General features: G+C 42.2%; 2 protein-coding genes across 3 annotated transcripts; both read left to right on the plus strand.

Moving 5' to 3' along the window:
• The first annotated feature begins 1,104 nt into the window (after positions 1 to 1,104).
• Positions 1,105 to 20,751, plus strand: gapdhs (glyceraldehyde-3-phosphate dehydrogenase, spermatogenic). The gene is made up of 11 exons (XM_021596798.3): positions 1,105 to 1,133; positions 13,600 to 13,659; positions 15,382 to 15,478; positions 15,651 to 15,757; positions 18,274 to 18,364; positions 18,632 to 18,750; positions 18,890 to 18,971; positions 19,139 to 19,290; positions 19,562 to 19,724; positions 19,924 to 20,021; positions 20,165 to 20,751. The coding sequence occupies exons 2-11, from the start codon at positions 13,631 to 13,633 to the stop codon at positions 20,232 to 20,234; spliced, it is 1,008 nt and encodes a 335-aa protein (XP_021452473.1). The 5' UTR covers positions 1,105 to 1,133; positions 13,600 to 13,630; the 3' UTR covers positions 20,235 to 20,751.
• Positions 20,641 to 24,832, plus strand: LOC110519928 (BOS complex subunit TMEM147). Of its 2 annotated transcripts, XM_036970248.2 has the most exons (6): positions 21,546 to 22,076; positions 22,617 to 22,686; positions 23,048 to 23,250; positions 23,442 to 23,526; positions 23,691 to 23,812; positions 24,186 to 24,832. In XM_036970248.2, the coding sequence occupies exons 3-6, from the start codon at positions 23,048 to 23,050 to the stop codon at positions 24,304 to 24,306; spliced, it is 531 nt and encodes a 176-aa protein (XP_036826143.1). In that variant the 5' UTR covers positions 21,546 to 22,076; positions 22,617 to 22,686; the 3' UTR covers positions 24,307 to 24,832. The 2 variants fall into 2 exon arrangements, with proteins under 2 accessions (XP_021452474.1, XP_036826143.1); XM_021596799.3 differs by having other exon boundaries at positions 20,641 to 22,686.
• The last annotated feature ends 1,025 nt before the right edge of the window (positions 24,833 to 25,857 follow it).

The raw sequence follows: 25,857 nt of genomic DNA on the forward strand, positions 1-25,857 counted from the left end.
TTAGGTAGCATACCACTATAGCGGTTAAGAGCTTTAGGCCAGTAACCAAAAAGTCGCAGGTTCGAATCCCCGAGCCGGCCAGGTGGAAAAATCTGCCATTCTGCCCTTAAGCAAGGCAGTTAACCCCCAACAATATCTGTTCCCCGGGCGCCGATGACGAGTGAGGCAGAACTCACACCTCTGATTCAGAAGGGTAGGGTTTAATGCGGAAGATACATTTCAGTTGAACGCATTCAAATTTGCAACTGAGTAGGTATCCCACTTTCCATAAAATATTTATATATTTTAAATGTTTTTTTCCCCAGAGATATTATTTTACACTGAAAAATTTGATTAGTTAAATTCGCTATTACATTGAGATCGTGTGTAACTATAATGGATGGATGATGATTCATCAAAATGTGGTCTAATACGGTTTTCATCCATGGAGTTTCCACAGAGGCACGCACCATATCTCACGTAGCCCAGCAGCCGGATGCTCTGCAGAACACTAGCCCAGATAGTCACGTGCTGCAGAATGTGGAATTTTAGAGCAGTACTCAGATTTTTCAATCAAATTATGCAAATTAACGACTTTGCCATTAATGATCCGTTATTATGGTTATGGTTCCTTCCGTGTGTGAAAATAATATAAAATACTAATTTCAATTTCTGTCCTTAAAAAACAAACATTCGTAGCATATTTTGATTATATTTCTAAATACTCTTGCATATTGATGCATTATCAGGCTCCCGAGTGGCGCAGTGGTCTAAAGGCACTACAGACACCCAGGTTCGATTCCAGGCTATATCACAACTGGCCGTGTTTGGGAGTCCCGTAGGGTGGCGCACAATTGGCGCCACGTTTGTACGGTGTTGGCTGTCATTGTAAATAAGAATTGGTTCATAATTGACTTGCCTAGTTAAATAAAAGTTACATTTAAAAAAAAATATATCTGCTTTTAGTATCCTCTCATGGTTTGGCAACATCCCCAGTTTCTCTATGGTTTCCATAGCAGCAGCCGTGCCCCAGCAAAAGATCACGTGACGTCATGTTTCCAGGGCGATTAGACCAATGCTCGTGTCACGTGTCTGCTATAAATTCGGAAATTGTATTCTCGATTTGCACAGACACTGCAGCATCTCCCCTCAAGGTAGGCATGAACGACAAAAAGGGGTTATTATACAACAATAATTGTAATACTTATTGCTTAATATGTGTCTTTGTGTTTTTTGAATGCCGTTGTAATGGTGTAGCAGTAGCTACTTTTGAGCCTCTCCTTTCTCTTTAACATTACAAAGCCAGGAAATAAATGATGGAGGCGGGGAAAATATGCGCCCATGGCCTTGTAATAATTCGCGTTTCAGTACAATTTCTGAAAATATGAAGAGTAGTTCGCTAACTAATGCATAGCACGTACAAATCTTGTTTATTAAGACACGAGTTGAGCATTTAGTGAGAGCAACAAGAATGCATTATTCATTCATTAGAAGGCAAAATGTGCCGAGGTTACGTGACACAGTAGCTTGAACGATGATGCATTTTGCGGAAGACTGTTGTCAACGAAAATTGTGGCTTCATGCAACATTTAGATTATGTCTTCATGAACCTAAATAGTTGTATCAATTGGTCGGTGTAAATCAAGAGTTCTGGCATGGATGACTGTACAGGAAATCTCAGAAATGTTGCTCTAGCTAGAGCTACGTGCCTCTCACCACATACTCATGATGAGTTCTTTTGATTGCGTCATAGCATTCTAGAACGTTACCGTCGAAATGATGAAAATCTAAACCAAAAATATTTTTTTTGCTAAATTAAGCCGAGACCACTTTTTTGGATGTTGAATTGTAATTGATACATTCACCGTTTTAATTTTGGGGATGAGATTAATGATTGAACATTAATTGTATTGTTCCAGTGATGTTCTCTCTCTCTCTCTCTGAAGGTGGAAGAAATGGCGTGGTGTGTCGCATCAATGTGCCTACTGATAGGTTACTCTGTCCGAATTGTTGCAAATTGTATTAGTTGCTAAAATATACATACCTTAATCAAGATGTCAACCGTTTGCAAAGACAGTTACAACAGGTTTCGGCTCGGTGTCACTAAGGAGGATGGAGAGGCAGCCATCTCCAGATGATGGGATGGGCCTTTTTCATCACTGCGATGGTGAAGGTCGTATCATACTGTAAGGTCATTTGACAGACCCGGCCTATTTTCCAGGAGATGCCATAAAGACTGATTCCCTGCTGCATTAGTTGCCTCGCTCATAAAACACTTATCATATTCTGGATATAAAATTATTCCTCATCTAAAAGGACAGAAAAATGGCATGTTAGAATTGTTGAAATAATTATATATTTCAAAATGAAGTGATTTCAAAGTTAAAATATGTAATGCACATCATCATCAGTAAACTGCTCTTATCTAGTTTGGCCTGCTGATATGCGCACTGTGTCAATTATCATTCTGGAAGAATAACTGCTAATGACATTGCTTGCATAGGCCTAATGTAAACAAGCTGATGATGTACTGGTCAGGTCGTGTGACTACAAATAAGGCCTAATCCTATTTTCCTGCTTGAAAGTGCCTGCAGCTAAGAGACTCTCTGACTCAATGGCCGTGTTCGAGTTAATCAAAACTGATGTATCATGGGAAAATTGAGACTGACTGATTTATAAATACTATTGAAAAGTTATGTATGATGCAAGTTAATCAGCCAGTCTCGACTTTCCTTTAAAGTCGTCTGCAATGTCGAACACGGCCAGTCTCTTCTTGGGTAAAAAGAGGTGGTTCCCTCAAACTCTACTCCCTCTCTCTGACCTGCTCAATGCGCTTTCCTTTTTTTTGGTATGCACTTACCATCACCTTGAGGTTACCATGGAGATATTTCCCCCACCATTATTTACAGTACCCGTGTGTGAAGAAACCTATCAGTGTGTTCTTTATACCTGTATTGGTAGTGCATGGCTGTTGACTCAGTTTTATCTGTGAACACATTGTTCTTTACCTGCCTTATGTAGGCCTATTTTTGTGCAGATCCGGCTTGTATAGCGGTGAGAACTTGGTAAGCACTTCTGATGCAACATGCAGCCCATCACTAGCTGTATAACTGCCTGGGTCAACCACACCTCCTGGCTCAACTAGGCTTGACTTTTGCATTTGATTTGTGCTGACTGAGAGTCCTCTTGATGCTGGGGTTAGCGATAGCTATCGCTGCCCCAAAGATGGCATCAGTAAATGATCACATGGATGTCGTTGTGTTTCTCTCCCCCACCTGCACAGTTCAGGCAGTCAGACAGATCACATGCTGGCAGGGTGCAGGAGGTGGGCCCTCCTTCATCGATTCACTGCAGTTTGATACAACAGTTAATTTATTCATGTCTGTTCTGCAGCGGCCTTTCCCTTCTCTGTTAGGTTTCACAGCTCTAACAGAACACAAAAGTACTTAAATGTATTGTCGCCTTGAAGATTTAGTCTGACATGACACAACAGGGTGACAACTTGATGTTCTTTTGTCAGCACAGGACAGGTGACTGGCTTATTATGCATTTAGCAGGTGTCTGGTTTTGTCCAGACAAAGCTGACTACGTTAGTCTATTACTAGGCCTCGATGGAGTGATATTTAGTGGTGTGAGTTGACTGGCTGTCTGCAGTGAGGGCAGTCAAGTGACAGTAAATAGGCAAGGTGCTGAGGCTGGCTGGTCCTGAGGCTTGTGGAGGAGGACTAGATATCATACTGCTCTCTCTGACGACAGCTGTCCAACCATATTAGACTGATAACATTCTCAGATGAGAACCAGGCTATACAGAGGTTAATTGTATGTATTTGAGATTAGCCCACATACTATAGTTTAGCTGCAGGCAATAACATCAGATTATTTCCAAACAAATCAGAATGATCTTGAAAAACATGCTTTTGACCATAAGTGGATTTCTTTTAGGTAATCATGTTTGATGTTTCATAAATACAGAAAAGGTTTGATACATTGATTTACTGAAAATAATATTCTAGATGTAGTTTTGTGTGAGACTTAATGTAGTTTATTTTCCAAGGGGCATGGCAGTCAGTGAGCAGGTTGAATGGTGAATACTGAGCGGTCTTCAGTCTCTAGTATCAGGGCCTGCCCCTCATGGCTCAGGTCTCAACAGTGGAAAACTACTGAGCTACAATCAGTACAAGACATGCCTGGGAATGTAGAAAATGCCAGTGAGAGGGTGTGTGTGAGGCAGCACGTTTTCATTCTCTCTCTCTGCTGAGGTTAAGACAGCTTGTAGAGGTCAACAGAGGTTACTGTGTGCTTTCTCTCTCTCTCTATGCAAATGACAACACTGGTTTATAGTATATTTGTTGTAATTACATTGTAAATATCTATTTATTATTACCTACAATTACTCAGCCTGCCTCTTGCATCATATTTGCCTGGTTGTGTGTCATTCTTCCTGTGTGCAGCACAGTAAATGGACGTGGTGGCATGACACAGCACTTGCTCAAAATGGCTCCCAGGCTCACCTCTGCTAACAGGAATGGTCTCCATCTGCCTCATCCCTCAACACAGCCACACACTGGTTTTTGCTTTGTTTCTTGATGCCAGCATTTTTGTGAATACCGTAGTAAAGGGCCAACTCGTTCATAAACGCTTCCATATTGAGACGCTCCCACACTGCACCCACTTTATTTTTGTCCCATTGTCTGGGACATTTTCTGCCTGAGTGGGTATCTGTATGCCCCTGGGGTGAATGACCCACTTACTACAGGCACCCTGTTTCTCCCCAGTAATTGGGTTGGTGCTGTAGCTGTGGACCATTGCCCGTCTGGGTGAGCGGAGGGGTGGACGGCTGCACCCCAACAGGAGTAGCCCCATAGCACTTGACTGATTGGCTAGACAGACTTGTGACAGACAACTACCATGGTGGATGTTTGAAACAAAGTAGTCATTATTGAGATTTGTTACCCCAGGCATTTTTAATAACTTGCTATGAAATATTATTGTTATGGTGGTCAATATACCTAGGGATATGACGGTCAGGTCATGGAATTTTGGATGGCGGTTATTGGTCAACCAAATGACCGCTGTCACCAGAATAGATATGACGCACATTTTATCCTCTCCTGACTGGTATGTTCTGCTGATGGGAAATCACCTAGGCAACCAAAGATTAGTTTGCTACAGCATCTTGCTTGTTTCAGAAAGGAGCAACAAAGTTGAATTAAGTTGTAGAGTCCATGTTACAGCAGACAGAGTCAACCGCATGAATGCCCAGCTCTCCTGTTTTCAGTCAGCTGTTCTTTCCAAACACCAAAACATGTAAATATATATATATATATATATATACAGTACCAGTCAAACGTTTGGACACACCTACTCATTCAACGGTTTTCTTTTATTTTTTTTCTATTTTCTACATTGTTGAATAACAGTGAAGACATCAACACTATGCAATAACACGTATGGAATCATGTAGTAACCAACAACGTGTTGAACAAATATGCATGTGTCTGCTCAAACGGTCAGAAACAGACTCCGAGGGTGGTATGAGGGCCCGACATCCACAGGTGGGTTGTGCTTACAGCCCAACACCGTGCAGGACGTTTGGCATTTGCCAGAGAACACCAAGATTGGCAAATTCGCCACTGGCGCTCTGTGCTCTTCACAGATGAAAGCAGATTCACACTGAGCAGACGTGACAGAGTCTGGAGACGCCGTAGAGAACGTTCTGCTGCCTGCAACATCCTCCAGCATGACTGGTTTGGCGGTGGGTCAGTCGTGGGGTGGGGTGGCATTTCGTTGGGGGGGCGCACAGTCCTCCATGTGCTCGCCAGAGGTAGCCTGACTGCCATTAGGTACTGAGATGAGATCCTCAGACCCCTTGTGAGACCGTATGCTGGTGCGGTTGGCCCTGTGTTCCTCCTAATGCAAGACGATGCTAGACCTCATGTGGCTGGAGTGTGTCAGCAGTTCCTGCAAGAGGAAGGCATTGATGCTATGGACTGGCCCGCCCGTTCCCCAGACCTGAATCCAATTGAGCACATCTGGGACATCATGTCTCGCTCCATCCACCAACACCACGTTGCACCACAGACTGTCCAGGAGTTGGCGGATGCTTTAGTCCAGGTCTGGGAGAAGATCCCTCAGGAGACCATCCGCCACCTCATCAGGAGCATGCCCAGGCGTTGTAGGAGGCCACACACACTACTGAGCCTCATTTTGACTTGTTTTAAGGACATTACATCAAAGTTGGATCAGCCTGTAGTGTGGTTTTCCACTTTAATTTTGTGTGACTCCAAATCCAGACCTCCATGGGTTGATACATTTGATTTCCATTGATTTTTGTGTGATTTTTGGTGTCGGCACATTCAACTATGTAAAGAAACAAGTATTTAATAAGAATGTCATTCATTCAGATCTAGGATGTGTTATTTTAGTGTTCCCTTTATTTTTTTGAGCAGTGTATTTGAAATTCTTCAAAGTAGCCATCCTTTACCTTGACAGCTTTGCACACTCTTGGCATTCTCTCAACCATCTTCATGAGGTAGTCACCTGGAATGCATTTCAATTAACATGTGTGCCTTGTTTGTATTTATTATGGATCCCCCAGCAGATACTCTTCCTGTGAAAAAGCAAAATGAAGGCTTTTTATACTTTTAAAAACATTACAATATATTCACAGATTTTACAATACACTGTGTATGTGTTCTTAACTGACTTGCCTAGTTAAAGATTAAATAAAGGTGTTATATATATATATATATCAACAAAAAAAAAATCGGTGTCCAGAAATACCCATTTCTGATTGATATGAACTTGAAATCGGCCCTAATTAATTGGTCGACCTCTAATCAATACCTCTCAAATAAAAGTAGTGAAGTCAATCGCTCCTCCACTTTCAGCCAGGAAAGATTGACATGCATATTATTATTATTAGCTCTGTGTACACCCAAGGGCCAACTGTAATGCCCTGATCTGAGCCAATTGCAATTTTCCTAAGTCCTTTAAAAAAAAAAGTTAACTTGTGGAGTTTCTTTCTTAATGAGTTTGAGCCAATTAGTTGTGTAGTGACAGGGTAGAGGTGGTATAGAGAAGATGGCCCTATTTGGTAAAAGACCATGTCCATATGACAAAACTGCTCAAATAAGCAAAGAGAAATTACTTTAAGACATGAAACTGTCTCTCATGTGGACCGCCAATGGAATCGAAGACCCAGAGTTACCTCTGCTGCAGATGGTAAGTTCATTAGATTTCACTGCACCTTAGATTGCAGACCAAATAAATGCTTCACGGAGTTCAAGTAAGAGACATCTCAACATCAACTGTTCAGAGGAGACTGCGTGAATCAAGCCTTCATGGTCGAATTGCTGCAAAGAAACCACTACTAAAGGACATCAATAAGAAGAGACTTGCAAGAAACACGAGCAATGGACATTTGACCGGTGGAAATCTGTCCTTTGGTCTGATGAGTCCAAAATTGAAAATGTTGGTTCCAAACACCCATGTCTTTGTGAGACAGAGTAGGTGAACGGATCTCTGCATGTGTCACGCCGTCGTTAAAGGAAGACCAAGGTGCAGCGTGGTGAGCGTACATTTTCTTTTATTTAGTAAAATGTCACCAACAAAAACAAGCAATAACAAAAACGACCGTGACTCTTACAAGGGCTATAGTACCCCTAACAAAGACAACTTCCCACAATGACAGAAGGGAAAAGGGCTGCCTAAGTATGATCCCCAATCAGAGACAACGATAGACAGCTGTCCCTGATTGAGAACCATACCTGGCCAAAACATAGAAATACAAAAACATAGAAAACAGAATGCCTACCCAAATCACACCCTGACCAAACCAACTAGAGACATAAAAAGGCTCTTTAAGGTCAGGGCGTGATAGCATGTGTGGCTTCCGCCGTGAAGCATGGAGGAGGTGTGGGGGTGCTTTGCTGGTGACACAGTCAGTGATTTATTTAGAATTCAAGAGACAATTAACCAGCATGGCTACCACAGCATTCTGCAGCGACACGCCATCCCCATCTGGTTTGCGCTTAGCGGGAGTATCATTTGTTTATCAACAGGACAATGATCCAACACACCTCCAGGCTGTGTAAGGGCTATTTGACCAAGGAGGGTGATGGAGTGCTGCATCAGATGATCTGGCCTCCACAATCACCCGACCTCAACCCAATTGAGATGGTTTGGCATGAGTTGGACTGCAGAGTGATGGAAAAGCAGCCAACAAGTGCTCAGCATATGTGGGAACTCCTTCAAGACTGTTGGAAAAGCATTCCAGGTGACTACCTCAAGGTGGTTGAGAGAATGCCAAGAGTATGCAAAGCTGTAATTTTTGTTTGTTTTAATACTTTTTTGGTTACTACATGATTCCATATGTTTTTATCATATTTTTGATGTCTTCACTATTCTACAATGTAGAAAATATGAAAAACCATTGAATGAGTAGGTGTGTCTAACTTTTGACTGGTAGTGTATATATTTTTTTATGCTTATGAAGATTATTTTATTTTCATGACGGTCTTCATCAATAACCATCGGTTCAACGTTATTCAATAATTGTACCAGCCCTAAAAATACCATGGCTCATGCTCAATCTTTTGCTTAAATGACACAATCAGAAAAACATGGGCCTACTCTTTTCGGTGTTTGGAACTTAATTTTCACCTGACGTTGTCAGTTTTCAGTAGAACAGGCAGAGAATTGGCTGAGGCAGAAGCAGAGGTGGATCCTATAGGCCTTTATAAACACAGTGGCCATTTGTGTGTGCTAAGAGTCACCACCATGTTGCCACCAGCCTGCGCCTGTTGAATTCCCCCACAGTTCAGCTCTTAATTGAGAGTCGTTTGACATCTTGAGGCATCCAGGACACAAGTCCGGTATTGATTGGTCCCCTCAACAAAGGACTATATTTGTCAGCCCACTTGCGTACTCTTGAGACCAAAAGAGGGGTGGTAGTACTTCAGACAATAGTACACACAGACACAATAAAAGAACCCACCAACATGTTATTTTGTAGACCACAGCAACCTTGACAAGACAGGTGTGAGGCTTGTCTACTCTGTTTTTCTCAAGAAACAAAATGGAGGTGATAGAACTAATGCAGTGGACTTGATATGTGGATTGGGCCAGACTGCAGCTGAAGGGGGAGAGAGGGAAGGTGTGAACAGAATATAAAGGAGGGAGGAATGTGAGAACGCCATACTAACATGGAGCCTTCTCTGACTGCCTCTCAGCCTGCTTGCCTGTATGATGCCTGTGTGGCAAGGAGAATTGAAGATGTCATCAAGTTAGACTGTCAGGCCATCTTTTTAATGTACTTATCCAAACGTTCAATGTTACTGAATATATCAAGCTCCAGACTAGTACTTTTAATTCCCCACTGGTGCAGTGTATGGAGTTGAGGCACAGAAGCCATTCATTTGTAGTCAGTGTGACCGCATTAGGTGAGGAGGATTCACTGTGAGCTTGGCCCAGTCGGCTCATTATTGGCCAGTCAATCCAGTCAGCATACGCAGTGCATTCTGGGGCTCTTTAAAAAGACCACAGGCTGGAGGAACAGGCAGATTAGGATAAGCCATCTGGGTAAATTGCGGTGCAGTGGGAGCCACACACACAGGCACACAAACTCACACAGGAACAGATTATCAAGTTGTCTAATGTTGCATCAACCAGATGCAAGGGCAATCCTGTGTGTCCTTTCAAAGACAGCGCTAAGTCCTACCTTGCTGCTGCACAGCAGTCTTACATAGGACTCCCCTCTCCACAGCTTGTAGGCCTCTAAGGAGTTTTTGGTAGGAGGATACTACAGATTCTACGCATATTCAGTAAGGTACGTGACCTTATGACACTAGTCCAATTAAATATGTAGCCTATGTAGTGTTGCATAGCTTACTACACTTAGTTAACCAGGTAAATAAATCTATTGAGGATATTTTTTATTTAACTAGGCAAGTCAGTTAAGAACATATTCTCATTTTCAATGATGGCCTAGGAGCAGTGGGTTAACTGCCTTGTTCATATGTTGCTTTTGCATAACTCACGTTATAGCCTACACCCAGACAGTTTGAAACAGGTGCTAGACATTAGACAATCCGTTGGAAAAACCTAAGCCTATTTATAGCTATTTTGAGTTCATTGTCTAAAGTGTTGCTTTGATTGGTTTGAGGTGTTTTAGCCCAAGGGCTTTGTCCACACTAGTCTAGCCTAATGCTCGGAGAGTTCAGTACTAGTTCTGTCCCGTGTATGGATTGTTTCTGTGCTTCCATTTCGGTGACCCTCAGCTCAAAGTGGAAAAGCTAATGGAGGATAACTGGGACTCCCTTCATATAGGGTCATGGCTAGAAGGGATCCAGCTTTTGTCAAATGAACATCAGATTTGACTTTTCGATAACTGATTAGGATAACTAGGTTAGGAGAATTAGGTTAAGGTTAGGGGAATGATTAGAGTTGTAAAATAAATCTACTTTTGATGTTAATTTGACAAAAGCTGGATCCCTTCTAGCCAAGTCTCTAATATAGCCTATCTGTCCAGGGTCCTTCTTTGGACACTGTGTTAACAAACCTCCAGACAAGCTTCAATGCCATACAACTCTCCTTCCGTGGCCTCCACAACTGCTCTTAAATGCAAGTAAAACTAAATGCATGCTCTTCAACCGATCGCTGCCTGCCCATCTAGCATCACTACTCTGGACGGTTCTGACTTAGAATATGTGGACAACTACAAATACCTAGGTGTCTGGTTAGACTGTAAACTCTCCTTCCAGACTGACAGTAAGCATCTCCAATCCAAAATTAAATCTAGAACCGGCTTTCTGTTTCGCAACAAAGCATCCTTCACTCACGCCGCCAAACATACCCTCGTAAAACTGACTATCCTTCTGATCCTTGACTTCAGCGACGTCATTTACAAAATAGCCTCCAACACTCTACTCAGCAAATTGGATGTAATCTTTCACAGTGCCATCCGTTTTGTCACCAAAGCCCCATATACTGCCCACCACTACGACCTATATGTTCTCGTTGGCTGCCCCTCGCTTCATATTCATCGCCAAACCCATTGGCTCCAGGTCATCTATAAGTCTTTGCTAGGTAAAGCCCCACCTTATCTCAGCTCACTGGTCACCAAAGCAGCACCCACCTGTAGCACAGGCTCCAGCAGGTATATTTCACTGGTCATCCCCCAAAGCCAACTCCTCCTTTGGCCGCCTTTCCTTACAGTTCTCTGCTGCCACTGACTGGAACGAATTGCAAAAATCACTGAAGCTGGAGTCTTATCTCCCTCACTAACTTTAAGCATCAGCTGTCAGAGCAGCTTACCGATCATTGCACCTGTACACAGCTCATCTGTAAATAGCCCACCCAACTACCTCATCCCCATATTGTTATTTCTTTTTTTGCTCCTTTGTACCCCAGTATCTCTACTTACACATTCACATTCTCTACTTACACATCTTCTGCTCACCTGTCACTCCAGTGTTAATGCTATATTGTAATTATTTTGCCACTATGGCCTATTTATTGCCTTACCACTCTAATCTTACTATATTTGCACACACTGTATATAGATTTTTCTATTGTGTTATTGACTATGTTTGTTTATCCCATGTGTAACTCCGTGTTTGTGTCGCACTGCTTTGCTTTATCTTGTACAGGTCTCAGTTGTAAATGAGAACTTGTTCTCAACTGGCCTACTTGGTTAAATAAAGGTGAAATAAATCAAATAAATATAAAGGGTTACAGCAAGGCTTGGTTATGGCCTAATGATTTATCCTAACTTGTGAGAAGAAGCTAACCACATTTACCTTTCCTTTGAACTGGACATGGTCATGGCTTGTTTTATATACCTGAATGTTATTTTAGTCCTGTTAGATTGGACCTCCATGTGCAGCCAAAATCCCTATATGTCATCATGGCAGACTAGGACAAATCAATAGTCTCCTTTTGAGACTTAAAAGTTTGTTTTTAAGTTGAAATTGATTAATAATGGGGCTGTCATTTGGTTTAAATGTCACTTATAGAGCAATACAGATTATGGTAAATATGATGCATTGATAGATCTATAGCCCAGGGCTATGACCTGTTTAAACAGCAATGTTCCTACATTGATATTCACAAGAGTTGGCCACATCAATTTCCAACAAACGTTTGCATCACTGCAAAATGATGAAGCAGGAATTTCCTGATTGTTGCATCACTTTGTTAGCCAAGGGTAGTAACTTACTGTTATGCGGTTCATCCTCCATCACGTACCTGACATTGATGTTATTGGCCAACTGTATTTTGCAAGTATTGCCTCAAATGTGTTCAAACCTCTCCCAACCTCATATTACCTTCAGCATTGCTAACCAACACTTTTTTTGCTAGGCTACATAATTTGGTTGAACATTTATCTTTGGCTTGCTCAAACAGTATGTAAAGACAGAGTTAAACTATAAAGCCTTATTTGTATAGTCTCATCTGTAATAACTTGCTTTGTTACAGGAAGTGTCTCATATCTATCTTGTTCACACTTGTTCACTATCTTGTTCTGCTTCCTGTGTCTCTGGCTAATGGTCATCTTCTCCCTTCCTCCACAAAAATATCTGACTCCTCTCCCTCTCCAGTCCTTATAGGGCTGATGAGGTTACATATTTGACTATGTTCCAACCCTCCCTCTTTTTGTTTAGTAGACATGTCTGTCTCTCTTACATAACCAATAGCCTCTCTGTGTCTTTAGAAACCTCAACATGCTCCTGTACAGCACAGCCACGCACTCTGTCAGAAATACCACACATGCAGCAGCTTGCCCATAAAGGCATGTGCATATGATCATAATACAGACTGTCACTGAAAACTAGGCACAACCCAAGGCTCATATTTATATGTTTCCATGCAAGTTGAGCTGAGAACAGAAAAGCATGTCTGTGTCCAATCCTCTGATTATGGGACCATTGGAGAAGTCAAGGTAGACAAATAGCCTAGTCTCATATTAAACCAGAAGGTTAAAGTGGAAGGCTGTGTTTTATCGTTCCTTACACACCGCAGCCTCTGGAAAGTAATGAGACTGGCCTGGCACCACAGGCCTTCAGGCTGGTAATACAGTGAGAGCTAACATTACGGAGGAGAGGAGAGCTACAGATTGATATCGCCTGTGGATTCAGACAGGCTACAAGGGAGGAGCCCAGAATCCAGTGTTTGTTTCATACTGGGCTGGTTTCCCCTGGAGTCGACAAAGGAAGTCCTCTGAATAGGAAGTCTGGGCCTGTTGCTTCAGTTCCTCAACTCTCTGCTCTCTGTCTGGCATGTTAAACAGGCCTGGAGACAATGAAGCCTTCCATAGCCAAGTTAGGGACACAAATCTAGCCTACACCTCCCAGCACGAGGCCACCTAGTCATGCACTACATAGTAGAACAAGTGTTTGACTTAGCTAACTGCTGTTGTGTAACTGGACAAATTAAACTTTTGCACTACTTTCTCTGCTGTTCTAGGAAAAAAATATTTGATAGCAGATTCTAGGCACTGTGCTCTGTGGGAATAGACGGCGTGGAAAGCTGTACATTTGCAAGACTTTGCTGTTTCTACAGAGAGGGACACTTGTTGCAATACGCTTCCTAATGTTTTCTAATATCTTCTTGTTTCAGGTTCACCACCACAACCCAATCAACAGCAACTATGTCAGACCTCTGTGTTGGAATCAACGGGTGGGTATTATATTCACCTCTAATATACAAATTGTTGCATATTTATCAAAAAAATGGGTTAAACACTGCCAGTCAAAAAATGGGAAATGCACCAACAGAAGACATCCAGGCCCAGCTAAGACTAGTTATGTAATAATAACAGGCTATGAAGCAATATAAAGGTGCAAAGCAATTGCAAAACCCATACACTGTAAACCAGCACCACGTGTATGGTGTAAATCACATTTGGGAGCAGCAAACAATGAACTCTGAACAGACATTGGTCGTTTTCCTATGGGTATCTGTCAGCCCCCACAGAGCTTGTGGTTGTCATCGGGGGCCAGTTGCACCAGTTGGGTGTTAAAGAAGTTGGCCTTAAATGCTAGTTTGGGCATAGCTACGTCCAATTTTGGGATCAGAATTTAGTCGTAGCTAAGTCCGGCGTAAGCAATGGCCGTTCGTGAGATTTGATGCTTCATAATGATGGTTGCTAGGCTGTTACCATCATCATGACAGTTCTGAACTTTGCGAGGCACGTCCCATCACTTCGCAAAGCCCACCACTATGCATGCATGTTTTCTAAACCACATCTGGATGGGTCAATCAATAATTACTGTGGGAATGAATATCACTAAATGATGAAAATATTGGCATAAAGTAGGCTAATATAAATACTTTAAAGTAACGCTGTGTGGTCAACTGTATTTTCATCACCGTTATGGTTGGGACAGTGCCATCTCACTGCTCTGAGACAAGCATGGGGACTCGTCTTGATAAATCAATCAGATTTTTGTTTTCACTGTATCTCCATTTGGATATTTGGTGACAATTAGGCTGGGAAAATGTTAGCCAAGTTGAGGTGAGTGTTCATGATGATAATCTTTAATCTAGTTTGCTCATCTAATAGTGTTATCAGAACATTTTGCTAGCATGTTATGTAGCCTACACTGGCCTAGTATAACAGGGGAATTATTTTGCTCTTCACTGGCGTCGAGGCCAAGGCTATATCCCCATGAAAAGCCTTTGACTTGTCTGCTCAATCAATGTGATTTTGTTTCACTGAATCCCCGTTAAATACAGTATTTGTTTATTTGATCTCTGGTTGGGCAAATAAGTGGAGGTTGCAGCTCATCTATTCGTTTGCTAATATCTGATCAGACACATTTAGCATGGTCTGTAGCATAAGTCAAGTGTATAATTGACTCACTCATAGGCAACTCAAAAAGCCCGCAGAGGTTGGGAAATATGAACACGAGACTCGCATCCTTTTGAAAATGCCTGCTCCCTACTAGGTGTAGAATCTCCGCCCAGGCATAGCTCATAGAAGGGCTTACACCCAGGTGGTGTAACAGGTATCATTTTTAGGTCCGGCGTAGAGCACGTTTGTACCTTGGACGTAGAGTAACCGGCGCCAGAAGGTGTGGTGTTGAGGGGAGTCAGTAGTGTTAGATGGGAAGAGGAGGACAGCACTGTTAACAGATAATGAGGATTACACTGTAAACCAGCACCCCAAGGAAAGCACGCCAGCGCACGTATAACAGTCACACAACTAAGTACACACACATTTCTTCACTCACCACATGATGTGTAAATCCTAACTCAAAATGTTTTCATTTAGCATCTGGAATTTTTCACAGCAGTCCCAATACACAGAGGCCGGACGAGGGAATTTTACGTTTTTATGGGAGCAATCCCATGTCGCCCTGTGTCTGTACTGAATCCAGTCTTTCCCTCTCTGTCCAGATTTGGCCGTATTGGCCGCCTGGTCCTCAGGGCCTGCCTGCAGAAGGGAATCAAAGTCGTTGCCATCAACGATCCCTTCATCGACCTGCAGTACATGGTGAGTCTCTTTCAGTCCCTCAACCAACAGCCTTCATACAATATGGCACCCTGCCAGATCAAGCTACCTGTGTGCTTATGTGGTAGTATTTATTGTAAAAACGCACCAATATCCCCATCATGTGTAATGAACTGATAACCTTGATGTTCTCTGACATTCTCTTTCTCCACAGGTTTACATGTTCAAGTATGACTCCACCCACGGCCGTTACAAAGGTGAGGTGAGCATGGAGGACGGGAAGCTGATTGTGGACGACCACTCCATCTCCGTATTCCAGTGGTGAGTGATGACATCATCACATGTGCTTGCCTGTATGTGTGTGTGCGAGGGCCACTGGAACAGCGTTTCTGTACGTCTGAGTAAAGTTCCATTCTATGGGGCTAGGTTGATTTTGGGATTCAGCGTGTGTGTGCCCCTTTCTCCCTGGCTCATAGAGTATTACCTCAGTGGTCTGTAATCCCGCTGGCCATTATCTCCTCAGTGTTGCTATCGGCCTTTGAGGGCTGGCGCCACCTGTCTTAAAGGAAATATTCACCCATTTTGAATGTTACTCCCAAAAGTTCCAACGGAATAGACATTTAAAATGTCATATTGTGTCTATGTAGTGTTGTAATGATGTTCAAATAGTGAAAGTACAAAAGGGAAAATAACTAAACATAAATATGGTTGTATTTACAATGGTATTTGTTCTTCACTGGTTGCCCTTTTCTTCTGGCAACAGGTCACAAATCTTGCTCCTGTGATGGCACACTGTGGTATAGAAGGTCGACCGATTAATCGGAATGGACGATTAATTAGGGCCGATTTCAAGTTTTCATAACAATCGGAAACAGGTATTTTTGGACACCGATTTGGCCAAATATATATTATTTTTTTTTACACCTTTTATTTATTTATTCTTTATTTAACTAGGCAAGTCAGTTAAGAACACATTCTTATTTTCAATGACGGCCAGGGAACGGTGGGTTAACTGCCTTGTTCCTGGGCAGAATGACAGATTTACACCTTGTCAGCTCGGGATTCAATCTTGCAACCTTACAGTTAACTAGTCCAATGCTGTAACCACCTGATTACATTGCACTCCACGAGGAGACTGCCTGTTACGCGAATGCAGTAAGCCAAGGTAAGTTGCTAGCTAGCATTAAACTTATCTTAAAAAAATCAATCAATCATAATCACTAGTTAACTACACATGGTTGATATTACTAGTTTATCTAGCGTGTCCTGCGTTGCATATAATTGATGCGGTGCGTATTCGTGAAAAAGGACTGTCGTTGCTCCAACGTGTACCTAACCATACACATCAATGCCTTTTTTAAAATCAATACACAAGTATACATTTTTAAACCTGCATATTTAGCTAACAGAAATCCAGGTTAGCAGGCAATATTAACCAGGTGAAATTGTCACTTCTTGTGTTCATTGCACGCAGTCAGTGTATATGCAACAGTTTGGGCCGCCTAATTTGCCAGAATTTTACGTAATTATGACATAACATTGAAGGTTGTGCAATGTAAGAGGAATATTTTGATTTATGGATGCCACCCATTAGATAAAATATGGAACTGTTCCGTATTTCACTGAAAGAATAAACGTCTTGTTTTCGAGATGATAGTTTCCGGATTCAACCATATTAATGACCTAAGGCTCGTATTTCTGTGTGTTATAATTAAGTCTATGATTTGATAGAGCAGTCTGAGCGATGGTAGGCACCAGCAGGCTCGTAAGCATTCATTCAAACAGCACTTTCATGCGTTTTGCCAGTAGCTCGTCGCTGTGCTTCAAGCATTGCGCTGTTTATGACTTCAAGCATATCAACTCCCGAGATTAGGCTGGTGTAACCGATGTGAAATGGCTAGCTAGTCAGCGGGGTGCGCGCTAATAGCGTTTCAAACGTCACTCGCTCTGAGACTTGGAGTGGTTGTTCCCCTTGCTCTGCATGGGTAACGCTGCTTCGAGGGTGGCTGTAGTCGATGTGTTCCTGGTTCGAGCCCAGGTAGGAGTGGGGAGAGGGATTGAAGCTATACTGTTACACTGGCAATACTAAAGTGCCTATAAGAACATCCAATAGTCAAAGGTTAATTAAATACAAATGGTATAGAGAGAAATGGTCCTATAATTCCTATAATAACTACAACCTAAAACTTCTTACCTGGGAATATTGAAGACTCATGTTAAAAGGAACCACCAGCTTTCATATGTTCTCATGTTCTGAGCAAGGAACTTAAACGTTAGCTTTCTTACATGGCACATATTTCACTTTTACTTTCTTCTCCAACACTTTTGTTTTTGCATTATTTAAACCAAATTGAACATGTTTCATTATTTATTTGAGGCTAAATTGATTTTATTGATGTATTATATTAAGTTAAAATAAGTGTTCATTCAGTATTGTTGTAATTGTCATTATTACAAATAAATTGTAAAAAACAGCTGATTAATCGGTATGGGCTTTTTTTGGTCCTCTAATAATCGGCATCGGCGTTGAAAAATCATAATCGGTCGACCTCTACTGTGGTATATTAGTTTATCAAAACTGGATTTGTTTTCGAATTCTATGTGAGTCTGTGCAATCTGAGGGAAATATGTGTCTCTATGGTCATACATTTGGCAGAAGGTTAGGTTAGAAGTGCAGCTCAGTTTCCACTTCATTATTTTGTGGGCAGTGTGCACTTAGTCTGTCTTCTCTTGAGATCCAGGTCTGCCTACAGCAGCCTTTCTCAATAGCAAGGCTATGCTCACTGAGTCTGTATATAGTCAAAGCTTTCCTTAATATCTCTCTCTCTCCCCATTAGTATGAAGCCCCATGAGATCCCATGGGGTAACGCCGGTGCTGATTACGTCGTTGAGTCCACCGGAGTCTTCCTCAGCATTGACAAGGCCTCTGTAAGTAGCAGTACCCAGACACACAGAAGACACTGACACCCGTGTGTCCCCGTCAAGCACTGAGAACTATAGCGCTCACCAAGGCCTTGCAACAGCCAAATAAGTAACCCTAATGTACTTTGTCAAAATAAACCTATGAAACTCGAAATACTTTATCAACAGTTCTCTAGTGTATTAGGACCAGTCAGATCTAGGCACAAACATTAAATATGATGTGCATGCAAGATTTGAGACTTTCTCAATGTGTTTTCTTTTTTGTTTTCATAGTCCCACATCCAGGGTGGTGCCAAGCGGGTGGTTGTGTCTGCCCCCTCCCCCGACGCCCCCATGTTCGTCATGGGAGTCAACGAGGACAAGTACGACCCCTCCAGCATGACCATCGTCAGGTGAGTCCCTTTATTCCTGACCAATACATGCATGATCAAAGGGCGAACTCTTCACAAGAATAGTCAACCTTTAATAACGCTAGTATAATTTATTTATCTGAGTTGGTGACCTATTGTAATTCTCTCTGGTCATCCACAGTAATGCATCTTGCACGACTAACTGCCTGGCCCCCCTGGCTAAGGTCATCCACGACAACTTCGGCATCGAGGAGGCCCTCATGGTCAGTTTTTCTTCCATTAGACTATCTGTCCATGCATCTTCATGACCATCATGCAGGGAGCATCTGAATGTCTTTTTGTCCTGTGATCCATATTGACACATCCGCTGACGCTATGGAACCCATGCTCATCTTTCCCTTTTTCTCTCTCTCTCTGCTCCTCCTCTCAGACCACAGTCCACGCCTACACCGCCACCCAGAAGACAGTGGACGGCCCCTCTGCCAAGGCATGGCGCGATGGCCGTGGTGCCCACCAGAACATCATTCCTGCCTCCACCGGAGCTGCCAAGGCTGTGGGCAAGGTCATCCCTGAGCTCAACGGGTCAGTAGATGGGGTGTGTGTGTGTGTGTGTCACAGGAGGCTGTTTGGAATGACATCAAACACATGGTTTCCATGTGGTTGATGCCATTTAATTGACTCCATTCCAGCCATTATTATGAGCCATCCTCCCCTCAACAGCCTCCTGGGGTGGGTGTGTTTGCATACATTTATGTGATTGTGCCTGCTACTTATCAAAGATGCTGAATGCAAATGTGTGCTTGACGAAAAAGACTGCTTATATAAGTGCTGATGTGAGCCTTCTCTCTGTCAGCAAGCTGACTGGCATGGCCTTCCGTGTGCCCGTGGCTGACGTGTCAGTGGTGGACCTAACCTGCCGCCTGTCCCGGCCCGGCAGCTACGCTGAGATCAAGGAGGCTGTCAAGAAGGCCGCCGAAGGACCCATGAAGGGATACCTGGGGTACACTGAGGACTCTGTAAGTTAATTACAAAATATGTATGTCAACATGAAAGATGAGCACAGGTGGCAGTAGAGCTCAGTTTAACTGGCAAATATATGATGTGTTATTAGCAAGTTGTAGTTTAAAAGCAGGGCTCCTAGATTACATAGATCTCTGTATACTGCAGCTGTTCTGTTGGTGGGTTTCTCACTTTTCATATTTCCTGTCCCACCAGGTTGTGTCTTCTGACTTCATTGGAGACACCCACTCCTCCATCTTTGATGCTGGCGCCGGTATCTCCCTCAATGACAACTTTGTCAAACTCATTTCCTGGTAAGTTCCTCCCTTGGAATTAGAGTAAATATTCTGCATTCTAATTCTATAGTTTCTCCCCTGCTAACGCTGGACCCCTTTTTGGTTTTTCTAAGCCCTCAACTAAACTATGACTCCATCTCTGTCTGTCTGTGTTTCCCCAGGTATGACAATGAGTTTGGCTACAGCCACCGCGTCGCTGACCTGTTGCTGTACATGCATTCTAAGGAGTAACTGTCCGGCTCCAGAAAGCTGCAATGGGACCCACCCCCCTTTTACATGCACTCACACCCTCCAGTGTCACACCCCTAGTACCCCCAGCCCTCCACCACTCTCTACAACACAACTTAGTCTCTGTAGTAGGCTGTGTGTACGAGTATTTGTTTTTCCCTTCATGAAAAAGTCCCACTTTGAGACTGTTTTGACTTGACAGTATGAGTTTCTGTGTCTTCCCAGAGCATTGCCGTAGATGTTTCCATACTGGCTGTTACCATGTAATGTTGGTGTTAAAGATTTCTAGTTTAAGAGTCAAGTGAGAAAGACAAGCTATTGTAACTAAAAAAAATAATACTTCTGTAGAATCTTTACAAATGTCTTTGTCTTGCCTTGTTGTTGTTCATGTTTCCTGTTTGCCAGTGTTATAAGAACATGTTTTCACACAATGGCAAATAAGTCGTCATCTGCATTCAAGATAATCAACAGGATGCAGAACATGAAGGTGATGCATTATAAAGTGACAATTGTATGATAATGTGTTTGTAACATTACTGACAGGATTAGACTTAATTTGATGCACATTTGCATTATTTGAACATCACAGTTTGGTGAAAATTATATTGAAACAAATGTTATTCCCTAAACTTCAGTTTTAATAGCTGATGCTTTAGCCAGGCCACAGTTTTAATACTATGCTGGAACAAAAGTCTGCATACCATGTTGGTACCTAGGACCAGGAGTCAAACATGATTGATATTGAATTTGCCAATCTGGTTGTGCACATTGCACTGGATGACTTCTCAGACAGGTTTTCTGCCAGAATTTATTGGGTGTAAGGCTATGGAACTGACAGTTTCTCAGTCAAATGTCAACTCTCCATCAAGGACATATGCATTCTGAAAGCTATCTGGAAGTCCACTATTGCAATTTAATTTATCCTGCCCTAACGGGAATCGCAGGAGACTTCTAGTGGCGAATATTGTTGCACAATAAGGTAAACCAAATGACTGGTGGTATGTTTTCTGCATTCAACACTGTTCACATGAACAACCACAACACCCATTATTTTGGAATGTCATTATAGCATGGTTGTACATTTTTAAAATATTAATTAGACTAGCCTAGAGTACTGCACATGGTGGATGCCTGAACGACCATAACGAGCTTTAAAGGTCCAATGTAGTCATATCTCAATATCAAATCATTTCTAGGTAAAAATTAAGTACCTTACTGTGATTGTTTTAATTTAAAACCAAGTGTTTCTTAGCAAGAGCAGACCAAAACTTCATACCACCAAAAGAAGTTGACATTTCAGGCTGTCTTTTCAAACAGCTCTTACACTAAAAGGGCATTGTCATAATTTGACCGTTTTCAGAGTACTATTCCAAGCTCATAGTTTGGACATATTTTTCAAACAATCACGTTTTTGACTGCACTGGGCCTTTAACTCAATGACGTTAGACTACTACATATAGTGTAGCCCTGCTGCCGCCAGATGGCGCTATTATTGCTTACGTCGTTTGTTAGTGGCGAATAGCGCCTACTAGTGGATGTCCAGGCTAGCTATAGTGCTGCAAATATCCTTAAACTTATAAATTGTCATTAGTTGTATTTGTCATGTCAACGACGATGCAGGAACTATTTACTCATTCCATGAACAACAAAATCCACCGAGTTTTTAAACATTTTCATACTAAACAATCTTTGCAGAAACTGCCGAAGTCCTGCTCTGCAATTATTACGGTTAACAATGACTCCGTTTGCTTTACAAGACCCTCTTTGAGTACTTGTCCTAAAACGCTAGCAAACTAGCGGAGCGATAGGATCTGAGACATCAAGGGATAGTGGAATCATTTAAAGGTAGGTTTCCGAGTCGTCACTAGTTACCACAGCCACAAAGTTATTTACTTTATCACCTACAAGTGCAGTGGACTGTAAATATCAGCACCTCTCATACTATATAAACTGCATTAGATTAATTTGTTAGTTGACCCTGTACATTTAGCTACTGAACATGTATTTTTGTATGATCTGTTCACTAGCTAGTCACCCTTATTGGGCTCCCGAGTGGCGCAGCAGTCGAAGGCACGGCATCTCAGTGCAAGAGGTGTCACTACAGTCCCTGTTTCGAATCCAGGCTGTATCATATCTGGCCGTGATTGTGTGTCCCATAGGGCGGCGCACAATTGGGCCGGGGTAGGCCGTCATTGGAAATAAGAATTTGTTCTTAACTCACTTGCCAAGTAAAACATATATATATATATAGTAGAGGGTGAAATGTAATCTACATGGAAATGTGAGCAGATTGAGAGGTCAGCCAATCAATCCTCCTGCCACTCTAGGCAACCATGTTCAAACCATTCTAGTGTACAGATGCGTCTTTCTCTATCCATATTATAGATCAGAATACAATGCATTCTGGAGATGTGTTCAAGCAGGAGCTACCTACCTATTTGTGCAGCTATGCAAGGTGAGCATTGACTGTCCAAACTGTCTGTTTTCTGAAAAGCAATAAAAGTATCATCATTCTGCATTGGGATGCAGACTAAAAACTGCTTGATTACTAATGTAGCCTACTAGTTATTAGTTATTACTAGTTAATATGTATCCTACTAAGGCGGCAGGCAGCCTAGTGTTTAGTAACCAAAAGGTCGCTGATTTGAATACTCGAGCCGACAAGGTGAAAATGTGCCCTTGAGTAAGCCAGTTAACCCTAATTTGCTACAGGGGCGCTGTAATACTATGGCTGACCCTGTAAAACAACCCATTTCACTGCACTTATCCTGTGTATGTGACAATAAAAAATAAAATGAACAATGTCTCTGTTCCAGATGCTATTTCTAGCCACTTTCTTCCCCACATGGGAGGGAGGAGCTGGTGTGTATGACTTTGTTGGTGAGTTTATGAAGGCCACGGTGGACCTAGCAGACCTTCTGGGCCTGCATCTGGTCATGTCCAGGAACGCAGGGAAGGGAGAGTACAAGATCATGGTGGCAGCGATGGGATGGTCCACAGCAGAGCTCGTTATGTCAAGGTACATTCTCTTTCTCTATCTTTCTCTGTCCCCCTGCTGTTTCTCTTTCAATCTCTTTGGGTGCATTCCAGATTCACATTCATTTCTGTGTAGATTATAGTCATTCACTACCCAAGCTCACTAGTATATTTGCCATTATGTTTATTTGCAATGCTGTCTCTTGTATTTAATCCTCTTGCCCTGTCATCCAGGTGTATACCTCTATGGGTGGGTGCCAGAGGCATTGAGTTTGACTGGAAGTACATACAGATGAGCTTCGACTCCAACATCAGCCTGGTAAGTCCCCTTGCACTGACACTTATACTGCTGAATCAAATAGACATTTATTTTGACTTCCAGTAAATACTTAGATAATGAATACTCATCAACATTACATTTCCTGTGTAGGGCTTAGAAGATGTATAGTTTCTAAGGAAATTTGGTGTCGCCTTCTAATTCAGGTGCACTATATCGCCATGGCAGCAGTGGTGTGGATGTTCACGCGGTACGACCTCCCGAAGAGCTTCCGTCTGCCTGTGACTGTACTGCTAGGGCTGTGTGTATACAAGGCCTTCCTCATGGAGTGAGTATCACGTACTTCAATGTACCCAGGGAAGGGACCTGTGGAACTGCATACTGTAGAAATGGTCATCCTCACAGAGCTGGTTTTCAGCTCATAGTGCTCATCTGTTCTGGGGAGGGAACTGAGGTCATTATAAACACTGATAGCTACAGTTGTGTACTGGTCTGGATGACCAACCCCTATTTTTCAAAAGAAACAATACATTATTGAAATGGTACTGAAAACCATAGCGCCTCCAAATTCATGTCATAATCCATCGTGATTATATGATGTTAGCAACAATCAGTTACATAGTAGTCAACAATTGACATATTGCTATCAAACATAGCTACACATCTACTCATTTTCTCCTCTGTCCTCTAACTTCTCTCAGGTTGTTTGTCCATGTGTTCCTGCTGGGGAGCTGGACAGTCCTCCTGGTGAAGGCGGTGCTCACTGGATCCATCTCCCTCTGTTCTCTTTTCCTCTTCGTCACACTGGTGCACAGTAACTGAGATTGGCTGCGACCCCAAACAAAGAGGGTCTTTAAAACACACATAAACAGGGCCTTTCAACCAGACTTCGCCTGTAAAGATTAATTTTGTATCACACAGAAAGAGGGCAGGAATGTGAGCATTCATGGTTTGACTTTTTGAATGTTATGATACTACTTTTTTATGTATGATATATTATTGTGCTGAATTAGTACGGTAGATTGAGTATTTATAACAAGTGGATGAAAGTGGATGCCTCTTAAGCGTTGTAGTCCAGTTACTAAACTACTTTGACATCTAAGCTGATGGTACAATACTGTTGTTACTCTGTGTGCTCACCTGCATTACTGCAGACATGAAAGAGATTAACTTAATCTCATTTGACATGATGAAATACAAATGTTGGTACACTTGTCACATGACTGAAGCTGCATAATGGCGTACTTATGTTGTCGTAAGATTACATAAATCATGGTAGCAGTGGGTTATCCTACTCTATGGAAATTTAGTGAGGTGTGAGTGAATGGCCAATAAATGACTTCATATGCTACTTTTGATTGCGCACAGTGTGCTTATTACATACGATAGACAATGTTTTAATTTGATTTTGTATAGATATTTACAAAAGGCAGGAGATAGAAATCAAATTTGTACTCAACATTGAGGTGTAGTTCGGGCTCCTAGTATGAGAGCTTTATGTGTGGTGTTGTAGGGAGATAATCAAATCACACTTGACTTGCTGTCACAACTGACCTACTGTTACTACAAACCCTATTATGTACTGTGGGGCCCAATTCTGCTGATTTCCATGGTGACTTGGTGTCTGTACAATAGTGGGCATGTCCAGGAATGATGAATACTCTTGTGTCCAGATTCCCACACATCTTGCCTTTCCAATCGGAAGAATCAACGCTCCACACCTACCACCGGAATGCCACTTCTAATTCATGCCGGAGATAATAGATTTGTTCCCCTTCTAGTTAGCCTTAAAATGACTAGTCTGGTTTGTATAGAAACCTGTTGACCAGTCTAGTCTGTATAGAAACCTGGTGTCTGCATAGAAATGTATTGAAATGTATTGACCAGTCTAGTCTGTGTAAAAACCTGTTGACCAGTTTAGTCTGTGTAAAAACCTGTTGACCAGTTTAGTCTGTGTAAAAACCTGTTGACCAGTTTAGTCTGTGTAAAAACCTGTTGACCAGTTTAGTCTGTGTAAAAACCTGTTGACCAGTTTAGTCTGTGTAAAAACCTGTTGACCAGTTTAGTCTGTGTAAAAACTTGTTGACCAGTTTAGTCTGTGTAAAAACCTGTTGACCAGTTTAGTCTGTGTAAAAACCTGTTGACCAGTTTAGTCTGTGTAAAAACCTTTTGACCAGTTTAGTCTGTGTAAAAACCTGTTGACCAGTTTAGTCTGTGTAAAAACCTGTTGACCAGTTTAGTCTGTTTAAAAACCTGTTGACCAGTTTAGTCTGTGTAAAAACCTGTTGACCAGTCTAGTCTGTGTAAAAACCTGTTGACCAGTCTAGTCTGTGTAAAAACCTGTTGACCAGTTTAGTCTGTGTAAAAACCTGT

Source organism: Oncorhynchus mykiss, chromosome 3 (assembly GCF_057628025.1).
Source record: "Oncorhynchus mykiss isolate SJ-2025 chromosome 3, ASM5762802v1, whole genome shotgun sequence".
In the NCBI taxonomy this organism is placed as follows: domain Eukaryota; kingdom Metazoa; phylum Chordata; class Actinopteri; order Salmoniformes; family Salmonidae; genus Oncorhynchus; species Oncorhynchus mykiss.

Excerpts from the sequence above, each read along its gene's own strand:
- gapdhs (XM_021596798.3), top strand. The coding sequence starts at position 13,631 with ATGTCAGACCTCTGTGTTGGAATCAACGG. Across the intron at positions 18,751-18,889 it reads TCCAGCATGACCATCGTCAG|TAATGCATCTTGCACGACTA; the intron begins GTGAGTCCCTTT and ends GGTCATCCACAG. Across the intron at positions 20,022-20,164 it reads TTTGTCAAACTCATTTCCTG|GTATGACAATGAGTTTGGCT; the intron begins GTAAGTTCCTCC and ends GTGTTTCCCCAG.
- LOC110519928 (XM_021596799.3), top strand. The coding sequence starts at position 23,048 with ATGCTATTTCTAGCCACTTTCTTCCCCACATGGGAGGGAGGAGCTGGT. Across the intron at positions 23,251-23,441 it reads GCAGAGCTCGTTATGTCAAG|GTGTATACCTCTATGGGTGG; the intron begins GTACATTCTCTT and ends CCTGTCATCCAG. Across the intron at positions 23,527-23,690 it reads TCGACTCCAACATCAGCCTG|GTGCACTATATCGCCATGGC; the intron begins GTAAGTCCCCTT and ends CTTCTAATTCAG.